This window comes from Astyanax mexicanus, chromosome 4, assembly GCF_023375975.1.
Source record: "Astyanax mexicanus isolate ESR-SI-001 chromosome 4, AstMex3_surface, whole genome shotgun sequence".
NCBI classification, from domain to species: Eukaryota; Metazoa; Chordata; class Actinopteri; order Characiformes; family Acestrorhamphidae; genus Astyanax; species Astyanax mexicanus.
In genome coordinates this window covers 8,944,885-8,963,128 of record NC_064411.1, presented here as the reverse complement: position 1 = coordinate 8,963,128, position 18,244 = coordinate 8,944,885, and the positions used below count along the sequence as shown (strand labels likewise).

The 18,244-nt window shown below is 41.4% G+C and overlaps 5 protein-coding genes across 5 annotated transcripts in view; 3 read left to right on the top strand and 2 right to left on the bottom strand.

Moving 5' to 3' along the window:
• The window catches only part of LOC111196357 (zinc finger protein 271-like), a 460,288-nt gene that overhangs the window by 296,778 nt on the left and 145,266 nt on the right, over positions 1 to 18,244 (bottom strand). The window lies entirely within an intron of this gene.
• The window catches only part of LOC125801235 (zinc finger protein 239-like), a 213,748-nt gene that overhangs the window by 63,121 nt on the left and 132,383 nt on the right, over positions 1 to 18,244 (top strand). The window lies entirely within an intron of this gene.
• LOC125801663 (uncharacterized) lies at positions 3,128 to 4,930 on the top strand. Its single transcript, XM_049478455.1, has 4 exons — positions 3,128 to 3,499; positions 3,589 to 3,779; positions 3,865 to 4,201; positions 4,359 to 4,930. The coding sequence occupies exons 1-4, from the start codon at positions 3,128 to 3,130 to the stop codon at positions 4,779 to 4,781; spliced, it is 1,323 nt and encodes a 440-aa protein (XP_049334412.1). The 3' UTR covers positions 4,782 to 4,930.
• On the top strand, positions 4,984 to 7,459 carry LOC125801165 (uncharacterized). Its single transcript, XM_049477403.1, has 2 exons — positions 4,984 to 5,450; positions 5,549 to 7,459. Exons 1-2 carry the CDS (start codon positions 5,076 to 5,078, stop codon positions 6,725 to 6,727), a joined length of 1,554 nt encoding a protein of 517 aa, XP_049333360.1. The 5' UTR covers positions 4,984 to 5,075; the 3' UTR covers positions 6,728 to 7,459.
• Positions 14,003 to 15,584, bottom strand: LOC125801213 (uncharacterized). Its single transcript, XM_049477579.1, has 2 exons — positions 14,366 to 15,584; positions 14,003 to 14,057 (listed from the first exon to the last, which is right to left on the bottom strand). The coding sequence occupies exons 1-2, from the start codon at positions 15,569 to 15,571 to the stop codon at positions 14,010 to 14,012; spliced, it is 1,254 nt and encodes a 417-aa protein (XP_049333536.1). The 5' UTR covers positions 15,572 to 15,584; the 3' UTR covers positions 14,003 to 14,009.

Genomic DNA, 18,244 nt, shown 5'->3' with positions numbered 1-18,244 from the left:
ATTCGACTAAAATGTAAAGGGTGTAAATGTAAATGATTTTTCATCAGTTCCCTTGAATTATTAACTATACACTTATACGAAATTAAATGTTTAATAACCACTTAAGTAATATTGTTAATGTTTAAATGTGAAATATATTTATATATGATTTAATGTATATTATTATTATTATTATTATTATTATTGTAGGTGTGTGACTATACATATTTTACATTTAAAATTTTGTTTTAGAAATCAGGTCATAAAACATCTGAATAGTTAAATTATAGTTTGAACAGAGCTGTGGAAGCAAAAACAACTTTTAAATTATCTAGTTTAATCTCCAGCAGTAACTCAGCACATCTACTGTAGCTACAGTCTATAAATGAGACACACATTCACACACTGTCCTGTAGAGATGCTCTCAGGATGTACTGAGAGACTTCATGAGTTAAAGTGAGAAACTTATGAGAAAGTGCTGTAAGGAACTTTTGGGTTCATAGATTGACTTATTTTATTGTTTTATTTTGGATATATTATTGAGTTCCTTTCTGACCTGTTCCTGCTTTAACACTAGCTATATCTTTCCCACTGTGAGACTAAGCAGATGATCTGGTCTTAATGAGTGAGTTCTGTATCAGTTCTGTGTTTTAGTGCACTGCTGAGTTAAACACATCAGCTCATGAAATAACATCAGCATTAAAACGCGGATCTCTGCATGGAGATCTGTGTGACTCTGGTCTGCAGAAGCTGAAAGATTAGTGGTGTTTTTACCGGAGATGGAGTCGCTCCACGCGGTTTACACGTTATCTTGTTTTTCGCGACGTCAAAGGAGAAATATATCGCCTCTCCTCTCTCTCTCTCCCTGCTGAACACTGTCGAGTTAACTTCCAGTCGAGCTCCGTAACGACAGGTTAATTCCCGGGTTTGTAACTGAGCGCGCGGCGCTAGTGAAGGAGAGGCGGGTACTGATTGGATGAGTACCCCGCTTGTCCCGCCTCTTCACCTTCGCTAAAGTAGCAGTGATTGGATCTCTTCCTAACTGGTCACTACCTTTCACAGAACTAACTCAGTTATGATTGGATTTCGTCCCTGCCAAACATTTTCGTCTCGTTTTTATTCGTCTACGAAAATGTCAGTTAATTTCGTCTCGTTGTGTGTGCGGAGCCGCTGTCTGCCCCTCCTACCGTCTCGCTGCCTGCACGCACACAGACACCGCTGCACACACAAATAGGGATGAGTGATGGCGTTTTGTCAGTGATGGATTGGAAGACCAAAAATAGGAAAGTACCGCAATGTAATCCATTTATTTTAGCAGAGTAACTGTAATCTGATTACCATTTATTCAAGCAGTAACTGTAACGGATTACAGTTACTCATAAATTGTAATCTGATTACGTAACGCCGTTACATGTAATCCGTTACTTCCCAACACTGTTAATACTACATTATTATATTATTACTACCACATTTCGCTTGTAATACTTTTACACATGTAGTATTTTTATACATGTCAGACTTACTTATAACGGTATGTTTTTACAATTGTGTGTTGGTAATTGAACAAAGGATCTGAACTCTTCTTTCAACATTGTGTGTGTGTGTGTGTGTGTGTTTAGCTACAGCTGAGGATGGCGATCCCAACGGTCCGCATTGTAAATCCAGATGCCCCTGTTCATCGTCAGCAGGCCATACTGGTGGCAACTAAAGAGGCCCGATGCTACAGGGACAAAAAAAAGGTCTTCCCCAAACCTCCACAGGAGCTTCTGCACGAGACCACAGCACTGGCCCATGCTGAGAAGCTCCTTCGAGCAGAGGGGATTCCTGCGCCATCAAATCAGATGTGCCTGGGAAGGCTGGTTGTGCCATTTGGCCAGTACGAGAATGGCCCTTTCCACTGGCTTGTGGCAAATGATGTGGGCTACATGAAGTAGTAAGCAGTATTATATTAATTCCATTATTAGCTGTGCATCTTAAATAGTGTGCTTTAAAGAAGTTACCTGAATATGTGTTTGCGTAAAACTACGGCTGTTATCAAGTGTTAATTTTTAGTCTTTGTAAATAACGTCTCTCATTCGCAGTTGCATAAACTATGACAGTACTAAGTTGTTTTATATGATTCCAGTATAACTGACAAGCACAGGGCAGAGGTGGCCGACCCACCGAAAAAGGGGGAGGTACTGAACCGGTGGGTGAAAGACTTCCTCACAGAATACGCAGAGAGTTTCCCGCCAGTCTCCATTGTACTCGAGGCTAACATCGACAGGTGCATCTATGGTCAGAGAGGGTTTGAGGATCACACCTTTATAGAGATGTGGGAACTCTACAGGCAGTATCCTACCCAAAAGGACAGGCCAGAGCAGTTTACTGCTGATCAGAGGGAGTTCATTAAAAAGGCATACACTTCTGTGAGAAGGTGGCTACACACACCAGTGACCCACATCACAAGTGTGCAGATGAAGAGGTTCAGGAAGTTTATTTCTGATAAGGACCAAGTAAGTGTAAACAGGAAAATAGAAGAATTGCAGAGTAAATGGACAGCATAGTGTAGTACATGTAAACTGTTCAATCAGTGATTTTATTTTTTAACAATAACAATATCAACCAGATGTTTTTACTTTGTACTCCTTTTTCTTTGTCCAGCAACTGCAGGCAGGCACCTCTAAGTTTGATCCCTCATCGTGGCAAGGTGATGACATGGAACTGGTTGCTGCTAGCCAGCGTGTGGAAGGCAAGGGAGATAGCAACTTCATAGACATGCATGTTTTATTTAAATGACAAGATAATAAAATAATGGACTACTCTGTTTTGTGAATTTTTAGACTCACTGAAGTCTCAAAAGTCCCCGTCTCGGCCAGAGAACAAGACTAAGAAGACTCGGGAGGCCGCTGTTAGGCCGAAGAGGTCAGAGACTACTGTCCAGCCAGAACAGCCGGAGCCAGCCGCCCTGCCCAAAAAACCTGCACCTCAGAAAAAGTGTCCCAGCCAGTCCACAGAGGTCCCCTCCGCAAGCCAGGCTCATGCCTGTCCTTTGCCATCGCAGACTGCGGAATTATAAACAGTGTAAATGAGAACAGTGTTTTATAGGATTTTTGTAGTTAAAATATTCTGTACATTTAAAGTTTTGTAAATGTTTTGTATGCGCTGCATGTTGCAGGTGGAGCTGGAGGGTTGGGTGCCTCTGTGGGAAAAGCCCAACGGAATCCCCCCTGCCGACATTTCCTGGCTAAAAGAGGACACAGAAAGAGGGCTTTTCACCTCTGTTCAGGTGCACAAGGACAACGCGGGTCTGTTCAAGAGGCGGCGGGTGATGAGGTCTGACCGCATGTGGTTTTACCCACCAGAGCCTCCTGGCTACGTCAGGAGTGGTGTGCCATCTCCACAGCCCTTTTTCCGGAACCGTGTCTTTGTGTGGCGCCCTGTAGGAGTGTGGAGGTACTCCTTGAAGTGTCCTCGAGGGGATGAGTGTGTGGGAAGAGGACAGAATGTGTACCTCTACAAGTCTGGCTACCACCACCGGGTATGTATGTCTCACCTCAACCATATTTTAATTATTGCATTACAGTTGAATATTTATTACCACGTGTTTAATTTTTTTTTCACCAACAGGTACGACACATCTGTGACGTGTCCAGCTGGTACACGATGGTCACTGAAGTCCTGTGCTGTGGACCATGTACAAAGGCAGCCAGAAGTGGAGAAGGCAGCGCATTCGGCCGATGGCTAGCATGGGATTCCGCTATTGTAACTCAAATCAGCGAGGCTCATCAGGCCATGTTCCCTGCCATCCTCACCAGCAAGTGAGTATACCGAACGATGACGTGTGTGCTTTACACAAGTTAAAGCCAAATAAACAGAAAGTAACGACTGTTGCTTTGCTTACAGGCGCGGTGTGGATAGAAACGTTGTGCGCCTTTTGAGGGACAGAACCGAAGGGAACACGATGGTCAAAGTGTGGCGGCAGATTCAAGAGAGTCACGTCGAGGAGCACCTTCAGCGTATGGACCTGTACACCACGCTCCTCATGACTCTCGTGGAACCCGGAGGGATCGTCTCTGCATTAGGGCACACTTTCCAGGCTCCATCTCCTCAAAGGGAGCTTCCCTCTGCGCGGCTCTTGCGACATGCCTTCCTGTTGGCAGAGGCTGGTAACGTTCAGGACTACAGGAGCCAGATCCTCTCCACTTTTGGCACTGTACTGAAAATGGACTCAACCAAGAAGGTATGTAAATCAGTACATAATGGTATTCCGTACAATGCAAAACATGAAAGCTTTTATTCATTTTTAATTGGGGTCAACTGTAAACATTGTTGATAAATTACTCAAAACAGAATCTACCTATGCAATATGCATTATGCCACCTAAACCTGTTTTTCAGGTGGTGAAGAAGCTGTCTGGGGAAGGTGCACGCTCTGCCAAGTGGTTCACCAGCATCGGAAACGAGCATTCCCAGGTAGTTTCCTTTGTTCTGACTTGCGAGGAGTCTGCTGAGAAGCTGAGTCCGATGTGCCGAGGTGTCGTGGACAGGTTTCGGATGGCCAATCAACCCGTTCCTAAAATCCTGTACGTGGATCGTGGTTGTTGCCGTGCCCAGGGCCGTACAGCAGTGGAGGTTTTGTTCCAGCCTTGGGTGGATGATGGAATGATCGTGCGTCTGGACATATTTCACTGGATCCACCGCTTTGATGTAGCCATCCGAACAGAGTCTCACTCCAAGTACGCTGCATTTAAATCTGCGCTAGCTGGGGCAGTGCTGGCCTATAACCGCACGGACTTGGAGCTACTCATCAAAGCTGTCTGAGCAAAATATCCAGCAACGATGTCTACGGTCTCAGATGAGGTCGTTGTCCGCCACCACATCTCGAGGGAACAGCTGAAGCACCATGTGCGGAGGGTGACTCTTGGGGCTCAGGAAACGTTCCGACTCGTCCATTTGGCCATCGAGGAGCTGAAAGGCCCAAACAAATGTAACATTTAATTGTGTAAATATTCTAATATGTTTTATTGCAATGTTCAGGTCCCCACTGTGCTGCACGCCCCTATCAGGTTTACCTGATAAGCGGTATCGCGCGCTGGAATTCGGACAGGACCTCCGATGCTGTGTTTGGTGGCAAAGGACAGAATGTACTCTGCACCTCTGATCGATCGCCTCAACGCCCGTTGTCAGCAGCTGTTTGGAGAGCCTGTGGAGGAGAATTTCCGGGCTTCTGCTGATGTCCATTCTGCTGAGCTGCTCGGGTTGGAGTATTTGTTCAGTCAGAGCAGTGGGGAGCCTTTCTCTCTTCAGGACATTGCCGACGATGGACCCAGTCCAGAGGAGGAGGTGGTTCAGCCTGGGCAGCTTGATCCAGATGAAGCTGATGAGGCATACCAGAGTGACGTAGAAGTGGACAAGGGTGTCCTGGATGCCGATCTGCCCCACATCACTCTTACCAGTGACGAAACCTCCACTGTTCACCCTCCAGCCTTTGTAAGTACCTGTGTGTCTGCCAGAATTTAATGTGCAGTGGTTGCTGCAAAAAAGAGACTGTGTATTCATTTGTTTTGTTTTTGTTTTTTTTTTTACAGGAGGATGCCTGCAGTTCAAACCCTCTCCCTGGTTTTAAAGAACTAGAATCATTCTTCTCTGTGCTGGTTGAGATTAGCCTAATTGAAGACAAGCTGTCGCTTACCACTGACCAGAGAAACAGGGTTCTCGAAGCCTGGAATGCAGTGGAGGAGCATGACAAACAGCCACAGCAGTTCAACCAGATGTACAGAACACACTGGGGCAATACCCTCTACTGTCGCACCAAAAGGGACGATCTTGTTGAGGCTGCTGTGGTACAGAGGATGAAGATGGCCAAGCGCTATGCACCGGCACAACAGGACATCAGTGCTCAGAACAACAGGCTGATGTACACCCTGGTGAAACTGTTGTGGTTGCAATTACCTCAAGGTTCTCGCACCAGCCCTGAGAAGAGTACCATCTTAAAGGCGTACGAGCAAATTCAGCACCGGATATTGGCAGAGGATCCAGTCCTGTGCAGGGCAGGAATTCCTTTGCCAAAAATCAACATCAAGACCGTACGAGACTTCATCCGTTGCCAAGAGAGAATCCTTAACCTGCACTCCACAAAACAGCCTTCCACCATTACAAAGACCACCTCCATCTCGTCTGCAGACCTTCCTCCAGCACCGCTCCAGCCGGCAGTCCTCCCACCACCAGACTACCCAATGATGGAATATGTGCCCACACCTAGCATGGCAGGGACAAAGATGTTAAAGGAAAGAACAGACATTATGACTCTCTCCCGTCCTCATCCAACACTGCCACCACCTGCACCACAGCCACTGCTGGTAAGGAAAACACCTGCCACCTGTACCATCACCAGACCTGTGCCTGAGTCTACTTCAGCTTCTGGAATTGCTGGTCCAACCACATCAGTCCCTTCGACTGTGCCCTTAAAACCTGCCACGCAGACCAGTAGCACATCGCACAGTACGTGCAGTTCTTCACTGTGGGCGAGAGCTACACAATACAAGCGCAAGCTGAAGGAACAGCCTTCAGAAGTAGGAGCCAGACTTTCACGAGTGCAAAATCTCCCTGTCTGCACAATCTGTGATCAGCCTACCCAGGGACATAAAAAATACAAAAAAAAGAGCTTCTGCCCTGTAAAAATGATGTCCCCGTCAAGAGGTCTGAACAACAGGGTGTACGATAGCTATGAACATTTCACCTCTGTTGTTGACATGTTGGACAATTGACCTGTAATAATTCTGTAAATACAGCATGGTTGGACTTTGTAAATAGTTTTAATTTAAAAGTTCTAGGTTAGTGGGAAAAAAGGTTTATTTGTAAATATGTGCATCTTAATATAAAAGTTGTTGATGGTGTTCATTTTTAAGACTTTATATTCTTAATTGTTTTAATGCTAAATTTGTTACCTAGATTAGTGCTGTCTTTGTACTGTGTTTCCTGTTTTCTGCACTTAAATCACAATTACAGCATGAACGCACCTACACCGCATCTACATTGTACATAGTTTTAATTTTATGCCACTTTGTTCTTAATCATTCAATGATAGCCCTTAAATTGTCTAAGCTTTAGCACTCTTGTGTCTTGGTAGCCTTATATTTAATATGTTCTGGAGGGAAAAAAGCTGTGTTTGTAAATATGTGCATCTTAATGTAAAAGTTGTTGATAGTGTTTATTTTAATGACTTTAATTTCTTAATCATTCTAATGCTAATGCTTGTTCATTTTATTTGTGCTGTATTGTGTACTGCGTTCCCCATTTCATGCACTTAATTGATAACTTGATGCGGTTAGGGAAAATTCAGTTACATCATGGTTGCACTGTTTATACTGTAGTTTTAATTTTATGGCACTTTGTTCTTAATCATTCAATGATGGCCCTTAAAATTGTCTACACTTTAGCACTGTTTGTGCTAACAGTTTATTTATGTTATGTTAGTTTTATGTAAAAAAAAGCTTTGTAACTATGTACCTCTTCATTTAAAAATTGTTGGTAGTGTTCATTTTAATGACTTTATATTCTTATTAATTCTAATACTAAATTTGTTATTGAAACACTGTCATCCTTGATAAAATGTGTTTGTTTGAACAATTGTTGGTCATTTTTCATAAATGTACATATTTAAAAAAAAACATTTTAGGCCTTCCAATAATAATTCTAAACTTGTCAAATCAAATTCAAAATGGGTTGGAAATAAATAACTGATTTCCTATGTATTATGAAAATCAATATAAGAATAAAATTTATAGCTATGTCACAAAGTAGACACACACACAGTCATAAGCCATAAGTTTAAGTTTAAAGTTTATTTGTCATACGCAGTACATACAGCTTTGATCATAAAAAAACAACAAAATATATAAGACAAACATCACAAAGTTAAAATAAACAATATAAATAGACTTTAAAAATATAAGCTGAAAGCAAGATGTAAAGAGTAGATATATACAGGGAACAATGATGATTGAGATATTTACTCAATCTCGGGGAATTGGCGTTGTAACAGCATTCAGCCAGAGTTGTGTGTTAATAGAAACACAATATGAAACAAATCCAAAAAGAAAACCACACACACACACTCAACAAAACAAACTATTAATATAGTTAACTTGGATGAAATAGATGAAATATAAGAGGAATAAAGCACCACAATAAATAGTCTCTGAACATACTATCGTCCCTGGAAAACGTGTCTTCAAAGGGATTCAGTTCGCCCGGTGAAACGGCAACAGACAGCAGCTGTCAGGAAACCACAAAACACACGTGGATTAGAGGTTTGACAGACAAACAACCAATCAGCGCCCTCAAACTCTGTCCCTCCCACTGACTTATACGTAAACACAAACAGCGTCACGAACGTAGACAATTAGCCAATCACATCGCTAGGAAATTGCACTACGGTACGGCGCACCCCCTATACAGGGGGAGAAGGAGAACGTGGTGCAAAGGTGGACCAGTCCAGACACAGAGTGAGGGTTCCTCCGCCATTACGCACGAAAGGGGAACGAGCCTGGCTGGATTGAGCCTTTCCAGGTGACTGAGAGAACAACGTACGCAGATCAACTGAAAGGCGAGGGTTCGACATGGTGCAACTGGAGTCAGTGTGCAGCCGCCCAGCCCAGAGATCGCTAACTGAAAGCAGGAGGGGACGAGACAGCAGCAGCTGAAAAGTCTGACCCTGCAGCAGCAGCAGCAGGCCCGCAGCAGGAAGGAGGGGCAGCAGAACCCCGCAGCACGGGCCTGGCCTGGCCACAGCAGAGAAAAGAGTTTCTCAGAGCGCAGCAGCAGCAGCAGCACACAGCCTGGCTGTGACCGAGGAGAGGAAGTGAGGGAGTAACTCATTCAGCAACGTTTCGATTGCGTCAAAGTACACTACATACAGAGACTCTTAAACACATCTCATTAAAGAACACACATAGTCTTATCACACACCAACTCATACTTTTCATTCACTGATATTGCAGACACCAAGAGCCAGAATAAAGCTCTTCGTACGTGGGGCTGAGGTAGTCTACCTTCAGAACCCTGAAGCAAGAAGAAAGAAGAAAAGAACACGCATTGTAACTTTAACATTTACACATATAAAGTTATAGACTGTGATTTGCTAAATTAGGGGGGGGAACACATTATTTTTTCTCTACAGGTTGTCCTGGACATTGTTTTTCTTTACAGGTTGCCTTGGACTCTTGAAAAAAACAGAATTGTAAAAAAAAAAATTATATATATATATATATATATATATATATATATATATATATATATATACACTCTGTAACCTTAACACTTACACATATAGGGCTATAAATAACAAGTTTACTAAATAGTGGGAACCTTAGAGGGAAAACACATTTATTGTGTAATAATGGCTTGGTACGGTAAAAGGGGGTGGAACAGGGCAAAGTACGGACACCATAACGAACCAGCACTCCCTCCAGTTATTCCAATATGGCTCCAGGTAATAATAACCATTACTCTAATGGGTATAATGATAATAAAGACTGTAAACCACCATGTATTTTACCTATACTGGAGTGTGAGGAAGAGCAAGAGGAACTGCTGTAAACCAACCAGTCTTGGGGATGACTTTAGGGCAATGATGTCACTTCCTCCTTTGATAGGGTTTGAATTATTGGCCGCCTGGGGCAGAGGGGCTGTGGGAGAATTTTTCCTGTCAAAAATTGGTTGGTAGGCTGCCGGACAGGTTTTCGCTCCCACTTGACGTGGGAAATTTCATTATCACAATGTTATTACTATTATAACCACCTTGTTATGACAAATGTAATCATTTTATGCATGTTCATTTCACTAGATGTGATCATTTGTATGCATGTTTATTTTATTAGATGTGTTTAATCACACTCAATATTCACAGTGGTAATTCACTTCATATTAGCTCGTTTTGCAGAGTTACCTTGTAGGTCATTCCGACAATTGTGTACGTGCTAGCTAGCAGAGAAACCTTGTCTGATAACCATTTTGGGTAAACACCAGGATGTGAACGTGAAGAGGTTATGCTGACATTTCTGACGGGAAACAACCCTAAAAAAGTCTGCCTGGGAACAGAAGGGAGTTTCCGTCTTGGGATAGAAGGGAGATTCTGAAGGATGCCGTTGCAAGCGGGAAACCTTATGTCCATACATGGTTTACGGTTCCGGATACAGCGGAGCGGGGATAAATAATGGCTCTGAGAGACTGTTACTCTCAGAGCACTTTCAGAGCGTGATGATTTCATGACTGATTGTACTCTCAATAATTTGCATTAATAAAAACTTGTTACTCATCTGACACGACTCAGAACTTAATATTTGTCTTTATTAATCGTCACAGGTATTTCCACCACACACTTCTTAGTAAAATGTTCACTCACATGTTTATCAAGTGTTGAACATATGTAAATACATATTTGGAGGAATTACGATGTGTTGACGTATCTGGTTGATACGTCAAAAGCGGGAATTGAAGAGTAACTGTTTATTTTACCTTGAGTGTATTGACAAATATCTTTCAATTATGATTACTCAACTTAGTATCTATAATTACATAATCACTGTGTGAAACCTTGTATTTTATATGCATTAACCAATACTCACATTATATTTGATCATTTTTATTACTCAGTGTATTTTACACGCATTTATATAGAAGATTAACCAATAATCACAATATATTCTTTACATATATAGTAAAACATTGTTTGATCAGGCATGTGACTAACACAGGCCTTATTATGACAAATTAACCCACATGATACATAAGGCGTTTACTAACACATAGGACCTATTATATGGCGGACTAACCACGCGCCACTGACACATTAACATATAATATATGGAATCCATTGTGTGACGTGTGTAGCTTATGCTTGAAGCATTTCGTTCACTGCATGTTTCTGACTAACGGCCATCAATCATCAGCTAGTGCACTCTGTACGAACTGAATTGATACAAAGGAGACTTTGAAACGAACAGGGCGGCACTGTCTGATTACTGAAACAATATCACACTGTCCGGCTGGATACAGTCAAGGCCAAACACTAGTGGTCCGGTCAGACCTGTGAAACTTGAGCACTAACACGTGAAATTACGCATACTAACATGAGATGATTTTAGCAACGCCTCATCAGCAGGTTTCGCGTCATTTGGGGGTATAAACATGGAGTCAGATTAGAGGGGGGTCAGAACTTATACTGAGACAGCTAATAATTGGTTTTGTATGTTCTCCTGGATCCAGTACTTTGTAATAAATACTTGGTTTGCTTTCAACTCCACTGCACCTGTCTGACTCTCTCTATCAAACGAACACGCAGGGGAGTTGTACCCCGGACGAGAGGTGGGTGTTGACCCACCTTTCTTTTTCTTTTCTACAACAGGTCCAATACCTAAATAACATCTGGATAACAGTGTTACAGGGCAAAATAACAATCCAGTTGTGATGATGTCAGGGCCCTGAATACATCACCACCAACTCCAGAGACATTTTACCTGCAAAGACATTTTTACACAAACACAGTACTTACCTGGATCCTGTGGAAATGGCGGCGCGCGAGCCACCCGGGTCCTTAAGGTCTGGGTAGAGACCAAGGGGTGTCCTGGGGCAGGGGAGCCTGGGGGTACCTGTGAAAAAGAGAACAGAGAATATAATACATTAACATTGTAAAATTATCATCAATACTTACCTGGACGTCCAAATGTTTACATGCATGTCATTCTGTTTGTAAATATGTTAATATTGTACATATACAATCATGTATAGTTGTCTTACCCACCTGCCCTCAAGTTAATTACTTGTTGGTTTAGCCGGGGATGGGCTAAAGGTATTTAAAGGCAGGCGGGTACACTATTGGGGGGCTGGTTGAGCGTGGCTGGTATGCTGACGGGAGTTTATTGTGCTGAGTGTTAGCATTTGTGGTGGTAGCTGCCAATCCACCTTTAGCTCCTACCAGTGTAGCGTGTAAATAGTTTGTATATATATTGTAAATTTCGTTTTGTTTTCATTTTTGTTTTTGGGTTCGGGTGCTTAATTCGTCACAATAAACACTTCAAAAGGGATTCTTACCTGGTTCCGGACTGTTTTTGCGTCTCTGCCTCACCTCTCTCCGGTAACCTCCTGACCACTTGTCCTCACACTACCACACCAGTAATAAATTGACTAATCTATAACCAGGGTTCATACACCTTTAACAAGGTAAAAATCAAGCACATTTCAAGGCCCATTTTTAAGTTTTTCCAGCACCTTTCAGCTGTCGTAAGTTAATGATAATGATGATCTCAAAACTGCGATTCAGCGATAATCAATATATCTCAAAACTAGTCCACACTTCACAGCAACTATACAACTGAGAAAAATAGCAGGAATTATGGATTTATTTGTGTCAGATTTACACAATTGAAACACCACTAGGCCTATTTTTTTTTTTTTTTTTACTGAAAATGTAGAGGTGGGTAACCCAGGTCCGGAAAGTAAAAATGCCACCCAGGCCTATCTACCATCCCCCTGAATGTTAAAATTCAAGCATTTTCCAGGATTTCAAGCTCCCGTATGATCCCTGTATAACAAAGTGTTTCAAGCAGCCAGAGTTGACATGCAGGGAAAGTGCACCTAAACCTCTTTAGTTCACCAGTCTTCTTATGAAGAGCCATGAGACCTCATGTTTTCCATTCAAGCAACCAGAATCATGTGTCATATTGCTAACAATTTCTTTACAGACTGAGATTAACAGGTAAAACATCTGGACCATCAGTGCTTCTCTTAAATGGACTGAAATACTTTATATTGAGCAAGCTGAAACTCACTGTGCTGTGCCATCAGCCCTGCCTTCCTCTTCTGCATGCTGGTCATGGCACCAGAGCTAGAGACACCATCACCCTCTATAAAAAAATATATATATATAAAAATAAACAAAATTTTATATATATATCATTTTTAGTACACCAACTTTTCAAATACATTTTAAAACCCACATTAAAAGGTACTGATTCATAGATGATGGAGGGAAAGAAGAAGAAAATAACTTTTTTTTTTACATTACACACCACACACAACATCTTTGGGACATCAAATGGTTGATGTCTTTTGTCCACAGAGTGAGAAATAGCACTAAATCTCATTAACTCCATCACTCTGGATTTTAAGCTGTAGCCAGAAAACAACTGTTCTCAGGAGAACAGCTTTTCTGATCTATTGTCTGTAGAACTGACTGTGCTACAAACATAAGCCATCATTTTAGCGTGATAAAGGCTGACCATTCTGGCTCTCTCTCTCATGTATTTTATAATAAATACAATATTCTCATGTGTTAATATTTTTTGGGTTCATATTGTATATGTACACACTTTATAGCATACACTGCACCACAGTCAGGGTACCATTTAGGGTCTTACCCTTGAAAGTTCCAAAATGTCCCCTCGGGGACCAATAAAGTATCTATCTATCTGTCTGTCTGTCTGTCTGTCTGTCTGTCTGAAGTCAGACTATGTTGAAGGTGCCACCATCATCAGCATCTGTGATAAACAAAAAACATTATCATACACACATATCATCCATACATACATACATTTTTTTTTAGTAGAAAAAAAAATGCATGTAGATGAATTGATAGTTTTATAGTCGCAATGAATTGTAATCAAATCTAAAACGTAAGGTGCCTAGAGATTCCCACCCCTAATAGACAAGATAAACTCACCATGAGGCTCCATTCGCATTTTCTTCTTGATTGTGGCAGTGAAGCCAGATACACCTTCATCATCCTCTGTAAAATAAAAACAATAATAAACTGTTTGTCTGGAATAGCTTATGGCAATTCTGCTGTATATGGAGACATTACAACATCAATGTGCAGATAAAACATTTAACAAAGTTTGTAAATAGCCATCAATTTATTATTACATCATGAACTATGGTACAGGATGATTACAAATTCTGCACACCATGTTACGTTGTGTTCAGTGGTGAAACACCAACTAGTGTTTTACCGCTGACATGCTAAAAACTCACCACGAGGTTCCATCCTCACTACTGGTCTGTCTGTCTGTGGGCTGTCAGTTTGTGCCATACTGCTACCTGCAATTTTTCATTACCATTACATTAAGTATCTCATAAAAAGGACTATAAGGATTTACAGAAAGACACAGGTGTTATGGATAATTTCCGATTCATAAGTATTAAATATTTGTAGAGTATAATGAAATACCAAAAACCTAAACACCTAAAATGATAATTAACAGTCTAAACACTTGTATTAAATGTGTATAATAATGTATAGGACATTAATAAAAACACGTCTTTTACAAAGTAACTGGCATTTAAAGAACCTATTCAAAAGGGTTTAGAATATTAGACAAATATTTTAAATGTATTCAGAAACATACCAGGAAGTGAAAAGTCAAGAGTGTTGAGATTCTGGCCTTTGATGGTCTCCGTGCCTTTCTCCATTGCAAAGAGAAGTTTGCTGATCCTTGACAGCTGAAGTGTTTTATCTGTCTGTAAAAATCACAGTGCACCCTAATGTCATGTCCCATGAATCTCGCACCTTGCTCCAACTCTTGCTGGTCAAGATTCAGCAGCTGACAAAGTGTAGCAACCTGCTTTCTTAGTTTGGTTGATCTAAGGAGTCCTGGGTTTTCTGCCTTGCTCTCTTCTGAAAATCTCCTCAGACAGTCACAGCCACGAAAGTTTGACATTGCAGAAGGTCTTGCGAAGACAAAGGGGTTCTGATCAGGTACACCAGCTTCTTTTCTTTTTTCTATCAGGAAATCAATTGATGCTTTTGTTCTATCTGGTAGGAGAATTGGCACTTTTCTACCTCTCTTTCCTCTGATTTCTATTCTGGTAAGGGTCTTGCTCAGTTCTTGCTCAAGCGGTGTTAGTGTTTGAAATATATCCCCATTTACTGGGGTCCTGTTTGCGTTCATGTACATGTCTAAGGTCAAGCGGGAGGCCTCACCTTCCCTTCGTCTATTGAACACAATGACCTGTGACAGAAGGCTCTCAGTCAGGTCCTTATAAGCAGACATGTTGATGCCATCTAGCAACTCCCGTTTTGCTTCGTCTTCAACCTTTCTAAGGTGCTCTTGGAGGATCATGACATCTTTAGTCAATGGGATACCGTCATCTTTGTTCCACCTGTTCTCTTCCATTGTTTTGTGTGCATTAAAAGAAACACTGTCTTTCCACTTCTGTTCTAAAAGTTCTTTGAACTTCTTTGCATTCCTTTCAGCCAAGTCATCATAATTTTCCAGAGTCTGGCCAATAAGCACATCAGTCACTCCTTTTAATGAGAAGCCAATTTTGACAGCAGTTGATGCCTTTCTGTATGCATTCTTGCTTGGGCTAAACTGAGAGATCCTTTTAACTGCCTTCAGCAGCACCTGAAACTTGGATACATGGCACAGATCTTCAAGATATTTAATACTCTTATCAATTTCCTTTGCTGCCACAACGAGTCGACCCAGTTCTCTCATTTTCTGAGAAATGTAACCAGTTGCATTATTTTTCCCACGATTTAGCAGCACATTACCATATTTACAGATCAACGCATCATTCCGTACAGTAAAGGACACAGCATCTTTTTGCATTCCATGAATGACATTCTCCGAGGTCTCCGAAATGGGTAGCAGGCTTGAAGATGCTTTTTGAACTCTACTGTTGCTCTTTTTTTTAGCTCTGCAAGTTCCCTGATGTTTCCAAAGATCACTTTTCACAAACATGGCGTAGCAGTACTGGCAAGGAAGGTAATTATCGACAGAAGCTTCAAAAGAAGGTTGTTTCCACGTCACTATTTCCCCATGGCCACTCTTAAGGACTTCTAAGTTATGTTTATAGTCACCTTTATTCCGCAGCCCCTCTAATAGATCCTTTCTTTTCTTCGATCCTAAGGGGAAGCTGAATGCATAAGCCACCTCTCTGACATCCATATGGGCATGTTCCAAATGCCTGCTTAACTTTTTGTTTGACTTTCCACAGTAGAGGTAAGGCAGTAATGGTTTTTGTCCCACTTTCGTTTACCATTTTGATTTTTTTTGCAAACCTTCACAGTTATATTCGAAGCTGTGGGTTTTTTTGGACTCTGTTTTCTGGACTTGTCTGTTCTTCTGTTTGTTCTAATAGACTTGTTTTTGTCGTCATCACCATTGGTTCTTGTTTTCCTCGTTTGTTTTTTGCACTTGTCTGGACTTGTGTTTGTTCTATTGAACTGTTGGTCATTATCCAAATTTTCATAACTACTGCAAACCTCACTGTCATCAGTACTACTGGATTATGGCTTGTAGTCAGCATCTGAGTATGCAGAATTAATGGACTCCTGAGAACTTGAGTGAAACTATAAGTAAAGAAAAATATTGAACAAAAGCTAAAACATCTAATCAAACCAACAGGACAGCAATACTCCCCTTGACTCTCCCTTTCACCTGTTTAATCTCTTCAAAGTCTACTATTTAACTTCAGAAATACTAAAGGAATTATTCACTCTAAAAATCTCTATAGTATAACCCAGATGTATTTAATCAGGCAAGACATATTTTGAAGAACAGATTTAGCTGCATGTTACTAGAGCTCTGAAGCTAGCATTACTCACAAAAACTAACCTAAAGAGTAAAGTTTCTGCAATAAAAAACACACATCACCAAAACTTCTCAATTAGTTCACTACAGTATGATTTACTGTGAAATGTTAAAATAATAAGACTTGTGTAGCTAAATGTGACCAGCATCTTAGACAACCAACTCAGGAGCAACTATGATGACTGTCATACACAGGATACATCTGATCCAAGATCTACTGGCTCTGCTGCTGTCTCAAGTGTCTTATAGAGGTCAAACGTTAAACAAAAATACTTGAGTCCTAAAATCACACTGAGAAATCTGTGAGACAATAATTAAGGTCAGCATGCTGTGGGAACATGATGACATGTTTTGGTGAATAATTCTTATAGAAACAGCTGGACTCTTTAGATGACTTGAGTTGCATTGTTAGCATTGACAGATTTGCAGTTCCAGTTCCATACTAAGGAAACTCTAAACATGTCTTGGTGAATTGACATTTAAGTAAAGTTTAAACAGTTTAAACAATATAATTTCTGGATGAACAACTCCTTCGGTAACAGGATGCATTATTAAAATGACAAAATATATACCTGCTCAGCCTCCAATGCCATTTTTCTGTAGTTGTTGAGTAAGCAATACTGCACAGTGAAAAGGAAAACAAGCAATATACATAAACCACTACAGCAATTGTTTGAGAACTGACTGACATGGTTTTACACCAGCTTATCTATTAGTCTTTTAATCTAATCTAATTAACCTAAATTTACACATATGGAGATATGAAAGCAGAAATATAGGATATCAAGATTTTTCCTGTGGAAAAAATATATTTCACACTTCTACTCAGTGATAAAACTCCTGCATCCAGACTGCAATTTAAAAGCTCCTCCATAGAAAAACAGTAGATAATTCAGCCTGTAATTTTCTCAGAGGACGTCTGAGAAACATGTACATGATCGTTCTGAACGGGAGTAAAATCACAGAGGATAAAAACCCCCATAAAAAAAGAAAATTACCCAGAACCCCCTAAAATACTAATCCCGTCGTCCAGATAGGATTTAAAAAGTGAAAGTAGGGGGGATCGGAATCAGAGTTAGAGTAAAGGGGGGGGGGGGGGGGGGGGAGAAAGCAGAGTTAGAGTGAAGGGAGGGTGAAAGCAGAGTTAGAGTGAAGGGGGCAGTGAAAAAGCAGAGTTAGAGTGAAGGGAGGGTGAAAGCAGAGTTAGAGTGAAGGGGCGGTGAAAGCAGAGTTAGAGTGAAGGGGCGGTGAAAGCAGAGTTAGAGTTGGGGGGGTGAGAAAGCAGAATTAGAGTTGGGGGGTGAGAAAGCAGAGTTAGGGTGAAGTGGGGGGTGAAAGCAGGGTTAGAATGAAGGGGGGAGAGCATAGTTAGAGTGAAGGGGGTGAGAAAGCAGAGTTAGGGTGAAGGGGGCGGTGAAAGCAGAGTTAGAGTAAAGGGGGGTAAAAGCAGAATTAGAGTTGGGGGGGTGAGAAAGCAGAGTTAGAGTGAAGTGGGGGGTGAAAGCAGGGTTAGAGTAAAGGGGGTGAAAGCAGGGTTAGAGTAAAGGGGGGGTGAAAGCAGGGTTAAGAGTAAAGGGGGGTTGAAAGCAGAGTTAAAGTGAAGGGGGGTGAAAGCAGGGTTAGAGTAAAGTGGGGGGGGTGAAAGCAGGGTTAGAGTAAAGGGGGGTGAAAGCAGGGTTAGAGTGAAGG